Below are 24,960 nucleotides of genomic sequence, written 5' to 3'. Positions count from 1 at the left end.
CAACATAATAAACCAACGGAGCATTATTGCGGTGGTGTTTCGTTTAATGGCGGGCAATTTCTGTGGGAAACAATATACGGACATGGAATTGAGTTTACGGTTTATAATTATATACCTACTGCTCTGACTTTGTACGCGATTTAAATTCTTTTTTGTTAGCGAACTTGAAATGCTTGATCAAATGATTTCGGACGTTAGATATAAATTGTTTGCATTGTTGGAAGAATTCGTGTACAATGGTTGATCTCATATTAGATATTGTGATTTGGGCAGAGCACGTTGAACTCATTCTCGTATAATATCACAATCACAAATCAAATCAAATCAAATGGTTTATTCAAAATATTCAAAATTACACTTTTTGAAAGTCAGTTGTTGCATTAATTTTGTAAGATGATAAAGTGGTGATAATTTTTACGCGAACTTAAAAACTAAAGCTATGAGGGTTCCAAACGCACCCAGGTCTGAGAAGAGCCCACAACAAACTCAGCCAGGTATTCTATTTATTATCACCACTTGTTGTTAGGTAATAAATAATAGTCCTAAGCCACTATCTAAGATATGAGATAAATTGGTTAAAATTTGATCGTTAAGACAAGGTCTTATTCGGAGTGCATTTGAAGTCATATTTTTAGTATACTAGATGGTGTCCGCGACTTCGTCCGCGTGGATTTAGGTTTTTAAAAATTACGTGGGAACTCTTTGATTTTCTGGGATAATAGGCTAATTAGCCTATGTCTTTCCCCTATCTCTTTACCAAATTTCATCAAAATTGGTTGAACGGATGGGCCTTGAAAAGCTGGCAGACATACAGACAGCCACACTTTCGCATTTATAATGTTAGTATGGATATAGTAAAATATAGTATATAGTATGGACGTACCTACACTTGTATAGGTGATAAATATAGGCTAAAATAGCTTTTCATCTTGTTGATAGTTGATTCATAAACAAACTATTTACTTAAACTAAACCTAGCCGTGATAAGATTAAGCTTCGGTGGGGTTTCTGATAAGTTCAAGGTAAGTACGTACTTATCTTGTTTACCTTGATCCACTTGGTTTACATATTGTCAACTGCAAAGAAAGAAATAAACTTTTTAACGAACAGATTTTCTATACAAATATGAATACTTAATATTGGAAATATAATATTTCGCTAAATCATTATTTTACTTACAAAAGTGGCTCTAAAAATTATATTGATTTTAATTTACTTACTATTCAAGTTAGAAATCGAAATATCAAAATTTCACAGAGAATTTAACCTCAAGAGTACGCATATACAAGGTTTTGCATGAAAACAAAATCGTAAAATGTGGACAGGGGAGAATGCTTTGTTATGATTGGTAGACTTAAAAGTCACGAAATCAAGACAATGTGCGGAATGAGGGTACCGAACGGGCGTGGACTAACTTTTATGCCAAGCAACGGCCTAAGCTTGGCGTTCGGGGGTGTCCGGCTATTAGGTGTCAATAGGTGGTGGAATGTGTCAAAAAATTTTTTCATCCCGAGCAACTAGTGTCTCTTTTGCTACGTCTGTAATCTGTAACTTGACCACCGGTTCGGAATTAGATTCTAATAAGAAGAAGAAACCTGCAAGAAACTCAGCAGCTGCTCTTTTCAAATCATAAAAAGTTACATCATCTTGTGGGCAACTGAAAGCTCAGCTTGCTTGTTGCTTCCACGCAACTTTGTCTTTAAGGAACTCATCAATTGATTAATAGTCTTAATTTAAAAATGTGTTTTACATAACGTTTATATTTGTGTTACTACTAAGGAACTATTAAGGAGTTAATTTTCTTAAAAAAAATAAGACTTTGTAAGATCGATGCAAGAACATAAAATAACTAAGCAGCAGATATGAATAATTAAAGCACAATGACTTCAAAGCAAAAAGCATCTTCTACTTTTCTTTATTAGCTCAGCATAAGGTTTATGTGCCTATTAATAGAATCGGAGTTTATTTTGATTGCGTAAGTATTCCCTTTATGTTCTAAATGAGGTACGGTCATTGGCTCCATTTGAATAGAAGACGTGATCAGTATTACTGAGTTTTGACGCTGTGTGAATAAAAACCTTTCTAAGAAGTATGTAACACGTATTTAGCACTTGTGTAGTACAAATTAAATCGGAAAGAATACGACCATTCGATGTTATTGATTGTGCTGTTGGATTTTTACACGAATTCACCAAAAAAAAAGATGTAATCCTTTCAGGGTTCATGTATGTGAGTTTCTTTAGTCCATCATAACTTCTAAATGCCTGGACAGATTTGGATGTATGGGCTATTGTTAGAATTCTTACATCAACCCAAGTGACATTGGCTATAAATTTTTTGAAAAAAACCAACACTGTATGGTGCCATTTTCAAATGTGAAAAAAACCACCTAATAAACTCCAGACGTGATGCAACGCCAATCGCAGTCGGGTTTTTTTGAATTTTTAAAATTACTTAACAAATACTTCTGCTGGTTTATGCTTTTGATGGCTTTCACTCGATTATGAAAATTTGTAAAATTAAATATGATATCAAAGAGATCAATGTAATGATTAATAGATTCAGCTAAAATTGCGCTTAAATAAAACTGTTCATCAGAAATTATTGTCAGTTTGCGTGCTTGGCTTGACTATCAGCAGACTATGTAGATACACGTTTTTTAGAAACTCTCTCTTACTGCTATGCTGATCAAAGCTATACGGTAGCGATTAGCAAACCTGACATAACATAGGACTAGGAGCTATATGCTTAATCCTAATCCTAATAATAATATTATAAATGTGAAAGTGTAGATGTTTGGATGTTTGTTACTTAATCACGCAAAAACGGCTGCACGGATTTGGATTAAATTTAGAATGGAGATAGATTATACCCTGGATTAACACATACTACTTTTATCCCGCTATTATTTTACATAGGCTACTTTTTATCCCGTAAAATCAAAGAGTTCCCGCGGGATTTGGAAAAACTTAAATCCATGCGGACGAAGTCGCGGGCATCAGCTAGTTTATAATAGAAATGGCAGGTCCAAGTGTAAAGCGTAAAGAGGTCAGACCAGCGCTATGGCCGGTGCTGCCTTGTCCTCCTTTTGGAGCTTCAGGTTACATTCAATGTTTTGTAATTACAAGTGGAGTTTTTATTCATTCCAAAACAACCATAAATGGTAAAGATGAATTTATTATAGGTGAATCTCATGAAATGAAATTCCAAAAGCAACACTGTACTCCGCGAACACACCATGTACATAGTAATGTGTGGTGAATATTAATAATTCACCACAATATTCCCCACAGTGCACTATGTACACAGGATACATACAGAGTACAGCGCTGCTCGAACTCGAGAAGAACAAGAAGAAGCGCTGCTAACTCCGGAATCCCACTTCAATATTTTTCATGAGGTGTTAGTCGACCACTCTCTTTATTTCGATGAGTTGTTAGAGTTGATGATAACCAAGAAATTACGTTGGGTAATTTTTGAAATAATTAATTTAGAAAAGATAGAATAGAACTGTGTTTATTGAAATAAACTTTTACAAGTAATTTTGAATCGGCAAATGAATCTACCACTAGTTCGGAATGCCTTTCCTAGAAGAACCAGTAAGAAACTCGGCGGTTGGTCTTTTTAAAGATTCGATTTACAATATTATTACCTATCATGCCATCAATATAAGTATAGGTAATTGCAATCCTGCGCATTGCTGGAGCGAGCTTCAAGTCAAATCCACGCTCTTTTATCACTTCATCTTCGATTGCATAATTTATGCTTATGCAGGAGCATATTTTTAATACATTATTTATTGATATAATTAATTTACTGATATGATTGAACACCGCAAGAATTATTTGATGTTTTACTTTGAACCTAAATGTATTTACTGCTCTACAATGGCGCATACATTTTTATTCTAATTATTTATTACGCTGCAGCAACAGACAGAAGAACAATGGTGCACTCCAGACAATTCTGAATTGATTAAATTCAAATTGCTTGTGTCAGATTGTTTAATTGATCGGGATGTTGACCATTGGTAACTTAAGTACAGAGCGGCCATTTTAAGTATGCGTTATTGACATATACATATGAACTATAATGTGTGCGAGAGGATTTGTACATTTTGTATGCACTACATGCATTTTGTATGTTGTTTTTATGTTTTTGACATCTGTCAGATGTCAAAAACACAAAAAAAAAAGTTACATATATAAGTATTGTGCGGCCGTTTTACCGAATGGTGCCAATGGTGGCTGCATTTCCACGCTGGACATCCAGGCTGATCCGTTGACATGTAACAGGTAACTACTATAAGTTCATCAATTGTGTTTGTAAAATAAATCGATACGTTATATAAAATCTCAAGCTGGAAATATTATTGTAGCTCTTGGTCGGAATTCGATAACAATTATAGTTCTTACGGCAAGGTGAAGTAACACAAGATTCCAAGGTTTTGGTTTATGTCCGAAGGCATTCGTGATCGTGGGAAAGTTTGACATTAGTTCATTTGTTTGATGAAAATATCGTGACGTAATGAGAGGGATTTTAACCGTTTTGTGGTTAAGGGAAAAGTGAACCGATATTATAAATGCGAAAATGTGTTTGTTTGTTGGTTTATGGTTCAATCATATCGCAACGGAGCAACGGATGGATGGACCTGATTTACTTATTTATTTATTTACTATAGAGCAGTTTTCCCGGGCTTTCCAATGTGGTACGGCTGAAGCTCTCCATACCAGGTCAGAGACAATTTAGAAATTACAAATTCCGAAACTGCCCCGGCCAAGAATCGAATCCGGGACTTCCCACTTATAAGACCTCGCTCACCACTGCATCAGGGAGGTCGTCGTCGGTGTTTGCTTCACTAATAAAGGCAGTACTGCCGTGTTAATCGAGAGGGCAATAAGTCGGATTTTTAGATTTTTTTAAATAAGTACCCTACCTACTTACATAATATTATATGTATTATGAATTTTTCTCCCTATCTAAGTTTTATGCCTCTATGCAACATGAAACGAGTTTCATCTAACTAACACTATACACTCGAGAGTGTATAGTTTTTTTCACAAACACAAAACATTCTCGAGACTGCTATTTCGTGACTTACTTACCTACTGCTATATTACCATGGTAGTGCCAGTGTAACAAGCAATAGTTTTTGCGTTGAAGAATAAAATAAGAAGGAAGGATCTTTCGCGGTGCAGCACGCGTCTCGTTCACACCTGCGCTGCGCCTGCGCCGGTCAGCAGCCGCCGGACTGGTTCAGTTCCAGTCCAGTCCAGTTTCCCGGTTTGCTTCACACGCCTCTGACGTCATTTGTGTTTATCAGCTTTAGGGCATTGTATTCGCATGTTGTTAATTAGATAGCGCAATAGTTGATGCTGTGCTGAACAAAGCTGTGATAGCCTAGTGGTTAGGACGTCCGCCTCCTAATCGGAGGTCGGAGGTTCGATCCCGGGCACGCACCTCTAACTTTTCGGAGATATGTGCGTTTTAAGTAATTAAATATCACGGTGAAGGAAAACATCGTGAGGAAACCTACATGCCTGAGACTTATCCATAATGTTCTCGAAGGTATGTGAAGTCTGCCAATCCGCACATGGCCCGCGTGGTAGACTAAGGCCAAAACCCTTTTCACTCTGAGAGGAGACCCGTGCTCTGTAGTGAGTCGGCGATGGGTTGATTATGATGATGATGGTGTGTTAGATTGATATCTACTATCTAGTCATTTATAGCGTTTCAGATTGCCGATTTTAAAATTCGTTTAAGCCTCTCAAGTCTCAATACAAAGATATTAAAGCCAAATCAAGCCTATTTAATGTCACAGAATTCGTGACTTGAGCCGAGAACCGATTCACAGAGTTTAATTCCTATTGAGTCATACCGCTGTATTCAAGAAATTGAATAGCGTGTTCATGCCTCTATAATAATATAATTGATTTCTTTTGATATCATTTCAATGGGATAAGTCACTAGAACATGAATTGAGTTCCGTGACAGGACATTATAAAACAGCTACCTTTTTCGAAGTTATGATCATGCATATTAATTAAAAGATTTAAAAATTGTAACCCATTTTATCATATTTAGGTATTTATAATATGATCAATCCATCGCGCGCTCACTGCAGAGCACGGGTCTCCTCTCAGAGTGAGAAGGGTTTGGCTATAGTCTACCACGCTGGCCATGTGCGAATTGGTAGACTTCACACACCTTTGAGAACATTATGAGGAACTCTCAGGCATGTAGGTTTCCTCACGATGTTTTCCTTTACCGTTAAAGCAAGTGATATTTAATTACCTACTTAAAACGCACATAACTCCGAAAAGTTAGAGTTGCGTGCCCAGGATCGAACCCTCGACCTCCTATTAGAAGGCGGACGTCCTAACCACTAGGCTATCACAGCTTTAGCTATTTAGGTATACTGACATGCTTTTTTAAAAGTCCTATGCCTTACCATTTAGAAAAGCTTTTTAGCTATTTAGGGTTTACTTATCAAAGCGGTGCCATTATGGCTGCATCTCATATGCATAGTTTTTAGGTCATTGAACCGCTTGCGTACTAATAGACAAATAATAGCATAGAATTATCGCAACTGCCTTATTGTAAAGCAAAGGAAGTCTGCTTTACTTCATGGAAAAGTGTAGAGCCTGCGCGTGCGTATTCATTCGGATATCCGGCGGTAGGCTCCCGTCAATATCAATAGAGAAAGTTTGATTGTTTTGTACTTTTGTTAGTTTACCTCGTACTTCATGATAATTATGCCTTTGCGTAACTTGCTCATGAGAACCTTATACTTATGTATATTACCGAACAGCGTTAATTGATCTTATGTCTGAGGTGAATATACATGATAAGTATATTATTATGTATACATTAACATTGTTCTATATTATCTAGTCTTGAACGATAAGCATATTTTATTGAAAGTAGGTACCTACTTACATATGAGTTCCGTAAAATATTACTATATTTTTCAGCAGCAGCTGAACAGCTTTTTCCAGTTCATCATCATCATCATGATCAACCCATCGCCGGCTCACTACAGAGCACGGGTCTCCTCTCAGAGTGAGAAGGGTTTGGCCATAGTCTACCACGCTGGCCATGTGCGAATTGGTAGACTTCACACACCTTTGAGGACATTATGTAGAACTCTCAGGCATGCAGGTTTCCTCACGACGTTTTCCTTCACCGTTAAAGCAAGTGATATTTAATTACTTAAAACGCACATAACTCCGATTATTCATCTCTGGCAGATTGTGACATGTATGTATCTACTTAATAATCTATGTAACATCTCTCTTATACTTACAATCATGCAACAAATGAATAAATCTAAATCTAAATCTGAAAAGATAGAGGCGTGCCTGGGATCGAACCCTCCGATTAGAAGGCGTACGTCCTTACTAGTTACTAGGCTATCACAGCTTTTATATATTAAGTAGCGGGATTAAATTCAAAACATTCTAAAACCATCAACACTCGTTATCTAATACTGCATCTTTGTTACATCAAGCAATTGTGGGAATCTTTGTATGGCTTGTTATCTCTTGGCGTACAATTTCTAGGTAATAAGAGCGCTGCTCTTACATTACGCTTCATTCAAACACATGATTCATACACTTTCAATAAATATTCATTTGCTTGATGAGGCAGGACGTTGAGGGGAAAGGTGATTTGTGTTTGCTCAGAAATTACTCATATTATTCATGTAAATATTAGTAATAGTTGGCTGTACTGGCTTTGCTCTAGCAATTACTAATGTTAACGATTCGAATCCGAATAAAAAAAACCGGCCAAGTGCGAGTCAGGCTCGCACACTGAGGGTTCCGTACTACAGTCATATTTTTTCGACATTTTGCACGATAATTAAAAAACTATGATGCATAAAAATAAATAAAAATCTGTTTTAGAATGCACAAGTAAAGCCCTTTCATATGATACCCCACTTGATATAGAATATCTTACTTCGAATATTGAAAATACTAATTATTAGTTCATGACTACAATTTAATTTTGTTTGTGTGATCTAACCCTAAATTTACGGTTTTCAGATTTTTCCCCTAAAGCCAGCTATAAGACCCACCTACCTGTCAAATTTCATGATTCTAGGTCAACGGGAAGTACCCTGTAGGTTTCTTGACAGACAGACAGACAGACAGACAAACAGACAACAAAGTGATCCTATAAGGGTTCCGTTTTTCCTTTTGAGGTACGGAACCCTAACAAGAATTTATTAACTGTTTTTCATAAATCTATTTATACTTTAACATCGAACACCCTTATTACAACATGCCTAGACATTACTCGAAAGGTCAAATTAAAAAAAAATCGCCGTATGGTTGCACTTGCACGAGGTAATAATTCGAAGTTTTCTAGAGCTTCTAAAACTAACCAGAATTTATAAACTGTAGATATATTAATAAATCAGTACCCTTATTACAAATGCGAAAGTGTGTTTGTTTGTTGGTTTGTTGGTTTGTCCTTCAATCACGTCGCAACGGTGCAACGGATTGACGTGATTTTTTGCATGTGTAGGATAGATAAAGACCTGCAGAGTGACATAGGCTACTTTTTATCCCGGAAAATAAAAGAGTTCCCACGGGATTTTTAAAAAACCTAATTCCACGCAGACGAAGTCGCGGGCATCAGCTAGTCTATTTATACACTAGCGACTTCGTCCGAGTGGACTACACAAATTTCAAACACCTATTTTACCCCTTAAGGGGTTGAATTTACAAAAAACCTTTCTTAGTGGACGTCTACGACATAATAGCTATCTGCATGCCAAATATCAGCCCGATCCGTCCAGTAGTTTGAGCCGTGCGTTGATAGATCAGTCAGTCAGTCAGTCAGTCAGCTTTTCCTTTTATATAATACTAGCTTATGCTCGCGACTTCGTCCGCGTGGACTACATAAATTTCAAACCCCTATTTCACCCCCTTAGGGGTTGAATTTTCAAAAATCCTTTCTTAGCGGATGCCTACGTCATAATAGCTATCTGCATGCCAAATTTTAGCCCAATCCGTCCAGTAGTTTGAGCTGTGCGTGGATAGATCAGTCAGTCAGTCACTCAGTCAGTCAGTCAGTCACCTTTTCTTTTTATATATTTAGATATAGATATAAGTAGATTAACAACACTCTTATTACAACATGCCTACATCACTCGAGAGGTCAAATTTAAAAAAAAAAATTGCCATGTTGCACTTGCACCGAGTAGGTAATAAACAGTTTATTAAATTCGAAGTTTTCTAGAGTGCTCTAAAAATATACGCAGAAAAAATCTTATTCGAAACAAATATGAACTGGGTTGAGTACTTGGTGCATAACCGTTCAGTTGTTGACCCAATTGACCCGATATTTTATCAAATCAATCATTCGAGTTCTACTGAAATTCAATCGTGACTGCTTTGAGGCCTAAATGAGATTAAAGTGGTTAGTATTTAAGTATTTCTAATACAGAATTATTATAAAGGGGCTACAGTGCGACAAGGCTGTCTCGGCGCGTGGCGGAAATCGGAACTAACGTTGCCGTCAAGTATCCCCCCTTTGTTCTTGTTTGAATATTCCAAGCCTTTATTCTCCAATAGCGCCCCCCCGTTAATGTCATTCAAGTGCCAAGAGAGTCTTGTCGCACTGTACTTAATAATGTAATGTCAACATATTTTTATCTCTTTCTTAACAATGGCTGTTAGTTTAATCATAATTCAATTTATTGTGTACTTTGTATATTAGAGTGGTACTTTGTGTTGTTAATTGTGTCAAATTGCATGGCTTTCTCTGCGGGCCTGTTGCGAGCTGTTGCGCCTACGCTCTATGAAAATTATATTTATTAAGTACATGTATATATTGCCATGTACGTAGGACGTAGGTACAAAGTATTAGTAGATTATTCAACATGGGGGTAATCTAATGTCTTACTTTACGGGCGCCGGGATAAATCCCAAGCGTAACGAGGCAATTTGGAGTAACTCCCAAGCGTAGCGAGGGTGTTGTATCTAGAATCCTGAGTGAAGCGGGGGGAGGATTGAACTTAGGGGTATTACTCCCAAGTTCAATACTCTACTTTTCACACCTCGCAAGACAATAAAATCTTTTTAAAAGTTTATTGGTTTGTTGGTTCGTCCTTCAATCACGTCGCAACGGTGCAACAGAGTGACGTGATTTTTTGCATGGGTATAAATAAAGACCTGGAGAGTGACATACGCTACTTTTATCCCGGATAATCAAATAGTTTCCATGGCGTTTTTAGCAAACCTAATTCCACGCGGACGAAGGTGCGGGCATCAGCTAGTAGCTAATAAAAATTCAGCATACGCTTCTAGTAAAACTTTTCACACGTTACACGATACCTAGAATGTAACAACCATCAATGAAACAAAATAATAGTTTTCCTTTCCCCCGCGTATTTATGACATCACGTCGTAGGAATACATAAATATCTAAGTGTGGCCGTTATTTGATAAAAGCTTGAAGCCATCAAATAAATATTCAGATCTCTTAAGGCGAATCGTCACGGTATAATATCAGATTCTTACCTATGAAATTTCTTGTTTTGCAGCAGCGATTCACGAAATATATTGTAGTAGTTAATTTTTAATTTTTATTTATTCTTTACAGACACGCAACATAAAGTAAAAATAAAAAAAACATACAAGGATCTTAATCAAATCAATCAATGTACACAATTCTCTAGTACACAATCTCTAAACTAAACTAAATTAACAGGTCTAAATCTAGTGCTATCCTTTTCCGCAAGCAACATTATGAAAGGGATAGCAATAGATTTAGACGTGCCATTTTAGTTTAGTTTAGAGATTCTGTACAACGGAATTAGCCACAATATATTATCTTGCAAATCTAATCAATTTATATATTTTTGTGAAGTATTTTGTACCGATACAATTTTTTCTTAAATTCTTATTTTGTCCTCATCAAACATTAGCAAATCTCAAACCCCTATTTCACCCCTTTAGGGGTTGAATTTTCAAAAACCCTTAGCGGCCTACGTCATAATAACTACCTGCATGCCAAATTTCAGCCCGATACGTCCGATAGTTTGAGCTATGCGTTGATAAATCAGTCAGTCACCTTTTCCTTTTATATATTTAGATTTACGACCAGTTGAAGAATAAAACTGCTGCGCGTTGCGATGCGATGCGGTTTAATAGAAGAGCTTTGATTGTTTAATAGTCAAAGCTTAGAATAACAACTCGTCAAAGTATATAGGAGCTACCGCCTTAACATAATGTTTTTTTTTATTCCTCGCACGTTAAAAGAACTGTGTCGCCGCCGCTTTATATTTATGGACTGGTAATCTCTTCAAATATGTATCTCAATTCTTAGCCTGTCAAAATATCTAAATATTTTTACCATAACTACGTACAAATGACTAAATAGGTATAGTTACTTTATTATAAAGTTATGATTGTAATAAGTCTAAAGATTGTAAATACAACATAAGATTGTAAAAATAATGTAAATTTATTTCGTTGTTACCTATACCTACCTACATGTATATTTGTTTACTCTTTGAGACTGCTTCATCGTAGATACTAGAAACAGAAGTAGATATCATAACAATTGACTGTCAGTTTTTTTTTTTTTTTTTCCACACAAACAGAAAAAACACTTACAATATTGGTTTCTTCGTGCTCGTAAGCGCTTGGCGGCTTGTCTGAGCACTGCACATTCCTCTGTAGTCTTATACTTACATACATACTATACATACTATTATGAACAAATGTAGGTTCTAATATTAAGTCACTATTAGTTCTAATATTAAGCCACTATTAAGTATAGTTCTTGCATTTCACGAAGGCCACTGACTCATGCTTGTGTTTAAGTCGTATTGGTATACGTAAGGTACACTAAATGTGTGCGTTTGACAGCGCTTGCTCGCGACTTATTGGTCCGACATGCACTCACACTTATGCAATGACCATGTAAACGACGACGTTACCACAATTAATAAAGTTCACTAGCCTTCGTGAATTGCAAGAACTGTACTAGTTTAAGAAGATTTTTTTTACAAATCTCTATTAAGCAATAAAGACCGGAGATGTGAGCAAGTCGCCAGTAACAGATATGAATATTGTCGCCCACGCTGCAATCACGGGCAGGAAGCCTCAATACACGTCATGCATATTGTTCTCCGGCGCAGGCTTGAAAGAGTTACAAAAGACTTCATGTTTAATTTAAACCATAATAGACCGAATCGATTCCGACCACGCACTAGGAATTGCTTGCGCTGAAAATTGCTGTTATTTTCTCACGACGCGACGACGCGGCTTATGATCTAGTTCACTATCGGCCCTATTAGTGTTATGAATATCATTATTTACGATCGTACGTGTCTCTTTTACATTTAACTAAATACGTAGAAAAATATAAAAGGTAGAGCATAATATACATATGAGCTCAATGATAACCTACCGTATTTAGAATTGATAGCTCAAATGCTTAGTGAGATATACTTTATGGCTGAAACCGGAAATAGAGTTTAGAATTTTACGAGTAATCCACAAAGCTGACATAGGTTGACCATGTTTGACTGATGCTCCGATGTCAGAAAAAATTAGGTATACATCGGTGGAAAAAATACTATTCGTGCAATAGGTAACACATAACTAGGAAGTAGGAACATATGACAATGTGTTCTATAAACACTGGCTAAGGGGATCCCGAACGCAAAATGACTATTCATTTTTTTTTAAATGATTTTAACAAAATATTGTTTATACACATTTTAATTTTTAATTATCAACATGTTTTTATATGGGTCTCTGACCTGAAATAAAATGATTTTATTTTTTATTGTTATTATTTATACACATATTTTACAGCTCTACTCCACAGAAGATATAATAGTACTAACGTCTATCTATTTTAATATAATGCAAGAAAATTTCAACAATTTTGTTACACCTAATAATATCTTTGGTTCAGGGACCAGGGTATGCAATATGTCCACGCCTTTTGTACTTACTAACTTGGCCGACAAGTGACCTTTAGTTTTACTACCTGTACTATTATATGTGGTCATACTCGGTAGGGAGTGTACGGGATACAGTGAACCCAGTTTTTGTTCTGTAGTCTTATCTAAATATATAAAAGGAAAAGGTGACTGACTGACTGACTGACTGACTGATCTATCAACGCCCAGCTCAAACTACTGGACGGATCGGGCTGAAATTTGGCATGCAGATAGCTATTATGATGTAGACATCCGCTAAGAAAGGGTTTTTGAAAATTCAACCCCTAAGGGGGTGAAATAGGGAAATTCGAGTAGTCCACGCGGACGAAGTCGCGAGCATAATCTAGACTGACTGACTGACTGTCGTACTAACTGATCTATCAACGTACAGCTCAAACTACTGGACGGATCGGGCATGCAGATAGCTATTATGACTTAGGCATTAGGATTTTTGAAATATCATCCCCTAAGAGAGTGAAATAGGGGTTTGAAATTGGTGTAGTCCACGCGAACGAAGTCGCAAGCATAAGCTAGTGGTATATAATACCGATATAAAAATATACCATCAGCTCGGAACTGCAGTCTAGTGCTGACGTCACTAAAATAACGGCCGCGCGCATTAGCAACTTGCGGGAAATATACCTTCCTATTTACCTACTTTAAATGGGTACCTAGTTGTATATTTCATACACGTCATTTTATTACCACACTGAGACCAAACTAAAAGAAAAAATCCGTGGTATAAATTAAGCAAATTAGCATTTGACATTTAAATAATAATGTTGGCAATGTGTTTTAACTTTTAATAATAAATGAGGGAGCCTTGAGTCCATTGAAAAAAAAGCTTGTTTTTTTAATTATTTAATCTTGAACTTTTCGTTTTTCCCACAAGTATTTCCAGTCACTTTTCGCTTTTTGAATTGTTGTCTGCTAACGTACTCTTTAACTATTACTTATAAAAAAATTACTCAGGAAAAATACCATTGATGATTGATGGCTAGATTTTATTTTAATTTATTTTAGTTTTAATTTAATGTTGTTTTATTTTGCTTTTAATTTAGATTTAAGTTTTTTTTTAATATAATTGTCTATCCCTTTAAAAAAGATCAGAAGTAATTAGGATTAAAATTTTAAACGTACCTAACATAATCAGCTGTGTGCCGGTTTATTTATTTTAATTATAGTGAATAAACTTTGCAACCAGGCCTTGTTCGAGGCACTGGTTTATTTTTCGAAATGACATGCTTTTACTGCCATGGCGACTTGCATTCTACGTTATTTCCTTGATATTTATAATTATTAAAATCGCTCGTGGCACGTAGTAAGTAATGTTTTTAATGAGTTAGGATCAGCGCAGACAGTAATATCCGTAGTAAAAGTCAGCTCCGACGTTTTTATGAAAATGCCGGAGTTGACTTTTCTACAGATATTTCAAATGTCTAGTGCGCTGGCCCTAAAGCCTTGGAAAAACGTAGAGTTACGTACTGTGAAAATAGACCTGCTGAGCATTTATACCTATTTCCATATAATAATTATGTAGTACGGAGGTAACAATATTTATATGTAGCCTAGAAGTTAGAATCCCTTAATTTCGGTCAAAATTTTAAATAGTAAACTTGCTATGATGCCTCCCTGGTGCCGTGCTGAATGCTGCGGTCTTTAAGTTGAAATTCATATACACCTATTTGAATATTATATGATGTATATTATACATTATACATCGATGATAACCCAGCGCGGGTGGCTTGTGGGTGTGCGGGGCGTCCTTGCCTCATACCCTGATTGCTATCTCGACCTGTCGCGAACTATATCTATGTATAGTTACAATTTTTTCTACTCATTGGTATGTCTATGCTGTATGCATATGTAGGTACTCAATGTGGGTAATTGGTGTTATTAATTGCATATAATTTTAAATGTCAACATGACACGTAAAGGCTATTGTTACGCAGGTGTAATATCAATTTGAATGTTTGTAAACTACTGTACACTATCAATATGACTGTATCTATTAATCATGCCATTTTCGGTAGTTAATTGGAGGCTGGAGCAACACTATTAGGTATTTAATGTGACAAATTAGAGTTGAAATATAATAATTTTAGTAATTTCATCAACAGCGTGTTTAAAATTTATGTCACCTACCACATAACAGGTTTTATATTTGTTTTTGAACCTATAAACAAAAAGATATATTTACAAAGTCTGTTTCAAGCAATACAGGTAGAGCTTCAAAGTTTTCAAGACCTAAGCTTCCTAGTAATTTAGAAAAAACTAGCTAATCCCCGCGGCTTCGCCCGCGTGGATTTAGGTTTTTAAAGATCCCGTATAGCCTATGTCACTCAGGAATAATGTAGCTTTCTACTGGTGAAAGAGTTTTTAAAATCGGTTCAGTAGTTCCAAAGATTACCCCCTACAAACAAACTTAACGACATTACCTCTTTATAATATTAGTGTAGATAAGTAGGAAAGGTAGAAAATGCAACGACAAGTTCTGAAGTAATAGTATAAGTTGCAGAAATACCGAAGAATGGAAGAGTTCATACGAAAACCAAGGAAATACGTCATATTGCCGACTCGTATATTTCTGCTCAACTCATACATTTAAAAAGTCTCACGATATGTGTAAGACTACATCCTTAGAATAACCACGCAGACTACAATCCTTGATCGATATTTTAATCTAATTTTGTATACATCTAAAAATTTGTATTAGGGTGCATCCATAAATTACGTGTGGTGTTTTTTTGAATTCTCTGTCCCTCCCTCCCCCCCTGGTGAAATTTCGTGAGATTTTATTCAACCCCCTCCCCCATCCCCCAATCTCACGTGAGATTTTTCAAAATGTGGGTTTCTTACATAAACGCGTTGGATTGTTAATATAAAAAGAAAAAAAATCGTGCTTTTATTTACGACTAGTTAAGACTAGTAATCAATATTGCTGAGAGTTATAAGTGTAATAAAAACTTAACAATAGAATACTTAAATATGTAGTATATTTTTTTTTGTTTCAATCAGAAAAAAAAAATTGCGTGATATTTGCCGAGACCTCCCCTCTCTCCAACGTAAGATTAGATGAGATTTGACTCGACCCCCCTCCCCCCTTTAAACATCTCACGTGATTTATGGATGCCCCCTTACTTAACTGTTCTATTCCTATGTATGTGGCATTCGTATACCTATCTACCTACTGTATTGATTTGAATTTGATGCGCGTATGAAGTGGCGGCAATGTCTTTAACCTATCATATCCCGGCAACGGCATCCGCTACATAAAGTTATTAAAGCTTGTATCAGGACGGGTATTTCTCGTTCATATCACGACCTGCGTACCGTTCTCTTACTAGTCTTTACGCATAAACTTAAGTTATGGTCAATATTCTTAGGCTTTAAGATCGCTAAATCTACAAGATATATTATGTCTTGAATAAGCTATAGATTACGCTTGGTACCTATTGTGTTTCTGATCTTGAGCTCTTTGGTTTATGACCAATTCTATATTAGGTAAGGATCTGATTCTAAAGACCTCCGTCATTGTTTTTTTTTTTAATCTGTTATTTTGTAAGGGGCTTTTACAGATAATCTATATGCCAGCCCCATCGTTACAAACTAAATTAAAATCAAACTACATAATTAAACCTAAAACTATATCAATTTGAGAGAATCACTAACAAATTTATACACTTTCATTGCCGAAATGCTCGAAGGTTTGTTCAAATTACAGTTAAAAATACCAATATTCATAAAATTTAAATTCCGTCATTGTTAATAGATACCTACTGTCACCTTGTCCCAAAGGAAACAAGAATTCGTCATTTTTAGGGTTCCGTAGCTGAATGGAAAAAAACGGAACCCTAATAGATTCGTCATGTCTGTCCGTCCGTATGTCACAGCCACTTTTTCCGAAACTATAAGAGCTATACTGTTGAAATTTAATAAGTAGATGTATTTTGTGAACTGCATTAAGATTTTTACACAAAAATAGAAAAAAACATAAAACTTTGGGGTTCCTCATACTTAGAACTGAAACTCAAATTTTTTTTCATCAAACCCATACGTGTGGGTTATCTATGGATAGGTCTTCAAAAATGATATTAAGGTTTCTAATATAATTTTTTCTAAATTGAATAGTTTGCGCGAGAGACACTTCCAAAGGGGTAAAATGTGTCCCCCCCCCCCCCCTGTAACTTCTAAAATAAGAGAATGATAAAACTAAAAAAAATATATGATATACATTACCATGCAAACTTCCACCAAAAATTGGTTTGAACGAGATCTAGTAAGTCGTTTTTGATTTATCGTGCAAAATGTTGATAAAATACGATTGTACTACGGAACCCTCAGTGCGCGAGTCTGATTCGCACTTGGCCGGTTTTTTACTAATGTTCTTGCCCGAAAGGACAAGATTCGTCAAATTTGCGCGGGCACTGTATAATACCCGCGCCACTGTTTCACAACAGATGTGACTCTTCTGTTTATGACCAATTCTTAGCTCAATTAATAATCTCTAGGAATTTTATTTTATTTTTTACCCGACTAAGGCAAAGCCAAAAGGAAGGGTTATGCTTTTGTGATTCAATATATATATTGAATCACAATAGCTTAAAATATACATATATGTATATACCTTAAATAGTGCAATATTAAAATATACCAAATATACAGAAAAACTATTTTACCATTTTCAGCGTGAGGACTAGTCGGATTTTAGTTTTTAACTGTTTTTTTATTGCGTGATAGACTTGCGCTTGACGATACTCTTGCCTACAATAGCAATGATGAGGTTTGGTTGGATCGTGCTTGCCTAGAAGATGGCTATTTATTCTTGCTTTGAAGGTATTTAGGTTATACATGGCAGGAAACATGGACGCCGGACGGGCATTACACATCGCGGTTTATAACTTCGTACCATAAACGTTTCGTGCAAGTAGATTGGATTTCCAAAAATATGATTGTACTTAATACATACATCTATTACTTAGTTACCATAGACATTAGACAGAGTGGTTTACAGTCGCGACCTAGTGAGAAGTGAGTAACTGGTGCACCAGATAATTTATGGTTCCGGACACCGGTACGGTTTCGCCGGTAGAGTGGTAAATGGTAAATAGCCGTGTCCGAGGCCGCCCACCGGAGAAAACTATTAGGCAGATGAACTCTAAGCTTCTGTTTCCTGTACATATAGATTACACATGTTACTGTCTCCTAACTACGCTTCTTGACTTTTATTATATCTAGTATGTAAATGCTGGATATATTATACCTCCATAAACTATGTAAGGAAAAGCTGATTGACAGACTGACTGACTGACTGATCTATCAACACACAGCTCAAACTACTGGACGGAATGGGCTGAAATTTGGCATGCAGATAGCTATTATGACGTAGACATCCGCTAAGAAAGAATTCTTGAAAATACAACCCCTAAAAGGGTAAAATAGGGGCTTAAAATATGCGTAGTCCTCGCGGATGAAGTCGCGGGAATAAGCTAGTATTATAATAAAGTTCAATCAGTAATATACTATAGTTATACCTACTGGGGTTAGTGTAGGGTAGACTGCAGCGAAACAACCCTTTAGCTATGACTTAAATGTATGTACCTAGATCTTGTAAAATACTTACTATAAAATCCATGATCGTTGAAATCCACTGCTACTGAAATAATTAAGTAATTATTCATTGAAGTAGGTTTGTTCTGTACTGCTTATTCTTAGTACCTACCTATACTTCCCTATAAATTTTGCTATTAGCACAACTATTAGTGTAAGTAAAGTAAAAGTAAAATATGCTTTATTGTATACCAAAACCAAAACAATAGACATATAACAAAGATAGCATGTACAATAGGCGGCCTTATCGCTAAAATAGCGATCTCTTCCAGGCAACCTTAGGGTAGAGGATATTATAAAAATTAAAGAAAGCGGAAGGGGTGTACTAATTAAATAAAGTAAATACAGTAATTAAATAAAGTAAGGTACCTAAACAAAATTATGAATTCCAACAAATTTTATGACTGAATTTTATCACCTAAATTTTATTAGGTACACAGTTATAAAGGCAACATTCTGAACTGTTATCAAATCAAATTAAAAATATTCTTGGAAATCGTACGGAAGTTTGATAGAGATGACATTATTATCTAATAAAAATCACGCATATTATTATGTTATTCATTCGAATAACTCAGACAATCAGAAAAAATACCTCATGATTTTCAAAAAGTACATAGCTTATCTTTTCATGAAAATTGAACAATGTTTTCTATATCCGCCGAACAAGTTCTCGAGGTAACAATGTCCTACGGGTTGCATTTAAAAGTACCTTCACCCACAATAGAGTCTTTATTTTCGTTTTTGGTGTCTAGCCATATCTCGGTGTAAAGTGAGCGCGCGTGACCGACTCAACAGGCCGAGATGGACGTAGATTGCTGTCGGCGGAGGGCCGAATCCACTTTCTTAGGGCTACCAATATTCTAAAGTAAAAAGGATACCAGAAGTGGATTTAAAGTCAGACAGAAAAGCAGGGCATTATAAGCTGTTTTCGGATTAGTTATTTGAATGTCCTCTCTTGCTAAACTTGCGGCCAGATATTGATCACACGCGTAGAGGCTTCTCGAGAGGTTTACTCTTTATATTAACAACTGCAACATTAACCTGATCAGCACAAAATTACTATTACAACCAATCAATCAAAATGGCGACCTAAACACAAAAGCATTTAATTGCCTTGCTTTAAAAACCATCAACCACCCGTATTTATACAATCGACTCAAGATGTTGCCCCAACAGGTCACGTGACTTCATCGCACTTATAATTTATTATAATTATAAGTGCGATAACAAAAGATTCCAAATCTACAAGTAATTTAAAAAGTTTTTAATAAACCATGACTGAGGTTTACGTTAGCACTGAATCTTTTTCAGCCTTCACATTAAAGCGCATAAAATCTGCCATTTTGATTTTTAGGATTTCATACCTCAAAAGGAAAAAAGAACTCTTATTGGATCACTGCATTGTCTGTCTATCTGTCTGTCGCGTCTGTCAAGAAACCTACATCCACTTCCTGTTGACCTAGAATCATGAAATTTAGGAGGTAGGTAGGTCTTACATCAGACGTCAAGAAAGAATTGTATGATAAAGAATGTTAGATAAATCTAACAACCATCGTTCTGAAATTATCTAATGTCGGCGTGTCGGTGCTGCATGTGGCGTCTATTGTGATATTTTTGGCAACCCTAACACGAAGGTCATTTCATGTCTCTTTAATGTACTATAATAATACGAGGCTGGTAAAGGTGCGTACGTTGTAAATTATAAAATTACATACAATTTTATACAGTCTCTAACTTTCCTAAATTAAACGAGAACAATGCCAACCCTACTTTTAAGGGTCTGTTCAGTTTTACATTGTTTAAGTAAATATTTATTTTACTTACCTCTGCTACGAAAAAATGATGATAAACGATAGCATGATGGTGTGGACGATGATGGTACACCGACGTAAATTACATGACATATTAAATATGACATTAGCTGATATCCATATTTCGTACTTTCGTAATTTTAATTGTTGGAGATATAGAACAGTCAGTGAATTATCGTCACTGCTATAGGTTATATTTTCCAAAAGTTCAAACTACAAATAGGTACGTGTCAAGTAGTCCGACTTTCTTCTGCTCTCGGTTGATGAGTCAGTGTTTAATAGATTAAGTGGAACGCATTAATCCATAATATGCTGCAGCGTGCGGCGTAGCGTCGCATCAACGACTTTTATTAGCTCAACAAGTGCTCCAATTACTTACTGCCTTTGTCCTTAAATTGTGTCCAGTGTATTTAAGGGGAATTTGCATAAATAGAATGGAACAATTACTGTCTATATGTATTATGTAGGTATGTTTGTTGTACGTTCTTATAAGAGAATACCCGGCTGAGTTTGTTGTGGGCTCTTCTCAGACTTGGGCCCGTTTAGAATATAATTAATTATCACCACTTTATCTTACTAATTAACAATTTTGATCATCAGAAAGCGTTACATAATATGTTACCTATTCTGAAAAAAGAAATGATTTTGACGTTGTTCCTCCTTCATCAATGGTTGTAGGTATATTCAGCTCTATGTAGCTCATGGTAGTACCACAGTTTTACGAGCAAAGAGTATATAATCACTACGTTTACGAGTACTACTCACAAGAGTCAAGACACAAGACGGGTCATTACTAACAAGAATTTTTGCAGACTTTTGCAGACTGCAACTCGTTTTTGTATACAAAATGATGTCCATGTGTCATACTTATTTTGATAGGTTCAGTGTAGACGATTTTTATTTGAAATAGTCCTCTCATAGGCACTAATTTAGTCCAACATAGGTACCATCTTTTCTGTATTTTTAATTTAAGCTTTTTAGTTTGCGATTATAAAGTTGGCTATAAAAGATCTCCCCGTACAGTCCTTTTAATGAAAAAACTATCTTTCGAGGCTCTTATACATACGTAGAACCAATATATCTGTAAAATCCACATAAATGTGGAACAAGATAGCTGGTTAAAGTGCTTATCTTAAGCTTAGTTTGTTACCTTAGTTCTAATATAAAAGCTGATTTCGCTAACCATCTATATGGAATTATAATATTGTCGTAACACTCAGTTACTAAAATGGGCAAATAAACTTTATTTCAAGAATAATTGACCGTCGTATTTACATCATATGATTATAGTGGATAGAGCTAAGGACCTCGTCAGGTACAGACGATAGAACTCATTGAAATCAGAATGAAGGGATTTTTTTAAGTATATGGGCTTTTTTGCCTGCATCTTCAAACAGTCACGAACTAACAGCCGTACTCAGAGTCGCTTAATCGTTACTTAAGGCATTCCTTATCCACACTAATTCATGCCTTAAGTAACGATTAAGCGACTCTGAGTGCGGCCGTTAGAGTTGTAAATGAAGTAATTTGTTATCATATAGACTCAAATATTTCCAGCTTACAAAAACGTTATCAGTAGAAATTCGCATTCGTTTTTTAGCAAACCATATAAACAGTTTGTCACCGTGCAATTAATGTTCATCGACCTTTAGATAGCAGATTTGTAGAGCGTTGTCCCTGTCGTTGAGATCTACAAAACGTCATATAGGTATGAGTGACAGAGACAACGCTCTACAAAGCCGAAATGTCATTCTAAAGGCCGATGTACATTACTTTCTGCCGCGTACTGTAAGTTTATAATAAAACAACCCAGTATCTACTTTGGTGTGGAATTTCTTAACGCAATTTCCTATTGATAGGTTGTAGTACTCGATGCAATCATGAATCTATGCTAGCTAGCCTTAATTTTTTGCGTTTATCAGCCTTGGGGCTCCACTGACCGCTAATAAGTTTAAATAAATTTCGAAGCGTTGCATCACAAAATGGAGTGCTTACCAAGAGTTTGCGCGTAATCAGGAGCTTTTATCAAAATTTATTAACTCAAGCGCAAGATGTCAAGACTGCCGGTTGGATTGCAGGTTGATTTGTTTGCTAGATCGACTGAGGTGATCAATTCCATTATGTCATATTGAAAGCTTTTATTGGTTTGATATAATGCATCCATACTAATATTATAAATGCGAAATTGTGTCTGTCTGTCTTTATGTCTGCTAGCCTTTCACGGTCTATCCATTCAACCGATTTTGACGAAATTTGCTACACTTGCATCCCGAGGATGGACATAGGCTACTTTTCTTCCCAGAAAATCAAAGAGTACCCACGGGATTTTTAAAAACCTAAATCCACGCGTACATCGCGGGCATCATCTAGTATATCATATTATGTTGTCATTCAGTTAAAATTGGTATCTAACAGATTTTTCGGTTACTTCCGAATTGTGAGATTGAATTGAATATTTACAAACACGTGTGGTTTGGATGACAATAAATGATCATATAGTACCACCACTAGATGATGCCCGTGACTTCAACCGCGTGGATTTAGGTTTTTAAAATTCCCGTTCAATTTTCTTGGATAAAAAATAACCTATGTCCTTACCCGAGATCCAAGCTATCTCTGTTACCATTAAAATTGGTTAAACGGATGGGCGGTGAAAAGCTAACAGACAGACACACAGAGACACTTTCGCATTTATAATATTAGTAGAGATACCTTATATAATAAACAATACCTCCACATACTCAAACATACTCCTAGCACAAGCCTGACGCTTATTTGGAGAGGAAAGGGGAATATTAGTCATTTAACATGGCTAATATTCGGCGTCTCTGATGATGGAGATGGGAGGAAGGCAAGAGGAAGCAAAGGAACTCTTTGATAGTACTTAGTTATGTTTGGGCTTTATTTTGTTTTCATGACTATTATAAGTTTCAATCAAGTTTTTTTAGGAAAAAAAAGCTTTTTCTTATAAACAGTTTATTTTCAAAACTTTTAACTTATTTTTTAACAATGGTTTAAAAATCACAATCTATATGTAATACTGTTATTTATCGGTGTACTGTTATTTTGTACCTAGAATATTATACTTATTACGTAGCTACTTACTGTTACACCTGTTACTTTATAAATGGCATTAAATTATGTAAGGAAATAGGTTAAATCTATTAAAACTAATCACCCATTCAATTACATTTTATTATATCTGTACGTAAGTTTGATGTGAGTGATGAGATACGAGTAGATAATTTAAAAGTATCGTTACATATACTTATATTTACCATATTTTTAGCTTGATACTATGCAAGGTAATTTACATACTTATCTATACTAATACTAGATGATGCCCGCGACTACATCCGCGTGGATTAAGGTTTTTAAAAATCCCGTGGGAACTCTTTGATTTTCCGGGATAAAAATTAGCGTATGTCACTCTTCAAACACGTCCATCCGTTGCTCTGTTGCGACGTGATTGAAGGCGACCAACAAACCAATAAAGTAACAAACCAACAAACAAACACACTTTCGCATTTATAACATGGATAGTGATGGATGTAGATACTGTGTCTAAAATCATAGTTAAAAAAATAGCAACCAAACGAGCAGGCGCGTGACGTGGCCCATGAATATTTACAGCACCAGCGGAACTGCCAATGCGTTGCCGGCCTTTCAGGAATTTGTTGGTCCGCCCCTTGAATGTTGTAATCTAGTGACGTGTGTAATCTTCTGACTGATTGTGTATTTTATTATTCAATGTAAGTTTCTTTGTCTTCAGATGCAGCGACTAGCGCGGTTGCCGGTGCAGCGGTAGGCGTGCCTCTCTCGTGGGAGCCCTTCTACTGCGTGTTGCAGCAGGAGAGGCGGACCTTCTCTGCCTACACTAGTGAAGACTTAGCCGTATGTTTCATATCTCTTACTTTACATATCCTGTAACAATACGTTACTGTAGCTAATACACAGATCGCGGAAAAACATCACGTCGAACGTCCTTTTGTCTATTTATGCGAAATTTTCGTATAAATAGACAAAAAATTCAGCCCAACGCTAAATGCAAGTTGCCTAATAAAAAGTTAGATCTGGAAAATTAAAACGTTGCAAGTGCAAACAATGTAGATCGCAAATTGTAGTGCCATTTGTTAACTTCATAAAACTTTTGAGCTAAAAATATACAAAATGAATTATTATTAATTCATTTTTAAGTTAATTTTTTAATTAATTTTTATTAGTTTGTTTTTAATTAATTTAAAAACAAACTAATTTAGTTAGGTTTAGTCGGACTTTTTATGTTGGTTTTTTGGAAGTAGCAGTAGAAATTAAAATGGAGAAAATTCTTAGAAACATTTTTTTGATATCATTCTGACCTCTGGAGGTACATTGTTAGTGCAGCATGTGATGTCTGAATAGAAGTAGGTACATGCACTTATAGGTATTGTTTCATATTTTGTAACCGATCGCACAAAAACCGGACGTATAGCAATGCAATTAAATCTGACATCAATAGAGCGTGACGAATTTAGTAGAACTATTTCACCCGATTCGCGAATCTAGGACTGAGCCAGTTTTAAAATC

At 35.8% G+C, this 24,960-nt stretch overlaps 1 protein-coding gene across 1 annotated transcript in view; it reads left to right on the top strand.

Moving 5' to 3' along the window:
• Positions 1–24,960, top strand: part of raskol (Ras GTPase-activating protein raskol) — a 173,474-nt gene that overhangs the window by 6,953 nt on the left and 141,561 nt on the right. The window contains exon 2 of the mRNA XM_069498086.1: positions 24,167–24,288. Coding sequence (XP_069354187.1) covers positions 24,167–24,288 — 122 coding nt within the window. The remainder of the gene's footprint in view (positions 1–24,166; positions 24,289–24,960) is intronic.

The sequence above is a fragment of the Maniola hyperantus genome, chromosome 4, assembly GCF_902806685.2.
Source record: "Maniola hyperantus chromosome 4, iAphHyp1.2, whole genome shotgun sequence".
Taxonomy (NCBI): Eukaryota; Metazoa; Arthropoda; class Insecta; order Lepidoptera; family Nymphalidae; genus Maniola; species Maniola hyperantus.
The sequence above is the reverse complement of the archived record's forward strand: the minus strand, read 5'-3'. Positions and strand labels throughout refer to the sequence as shown.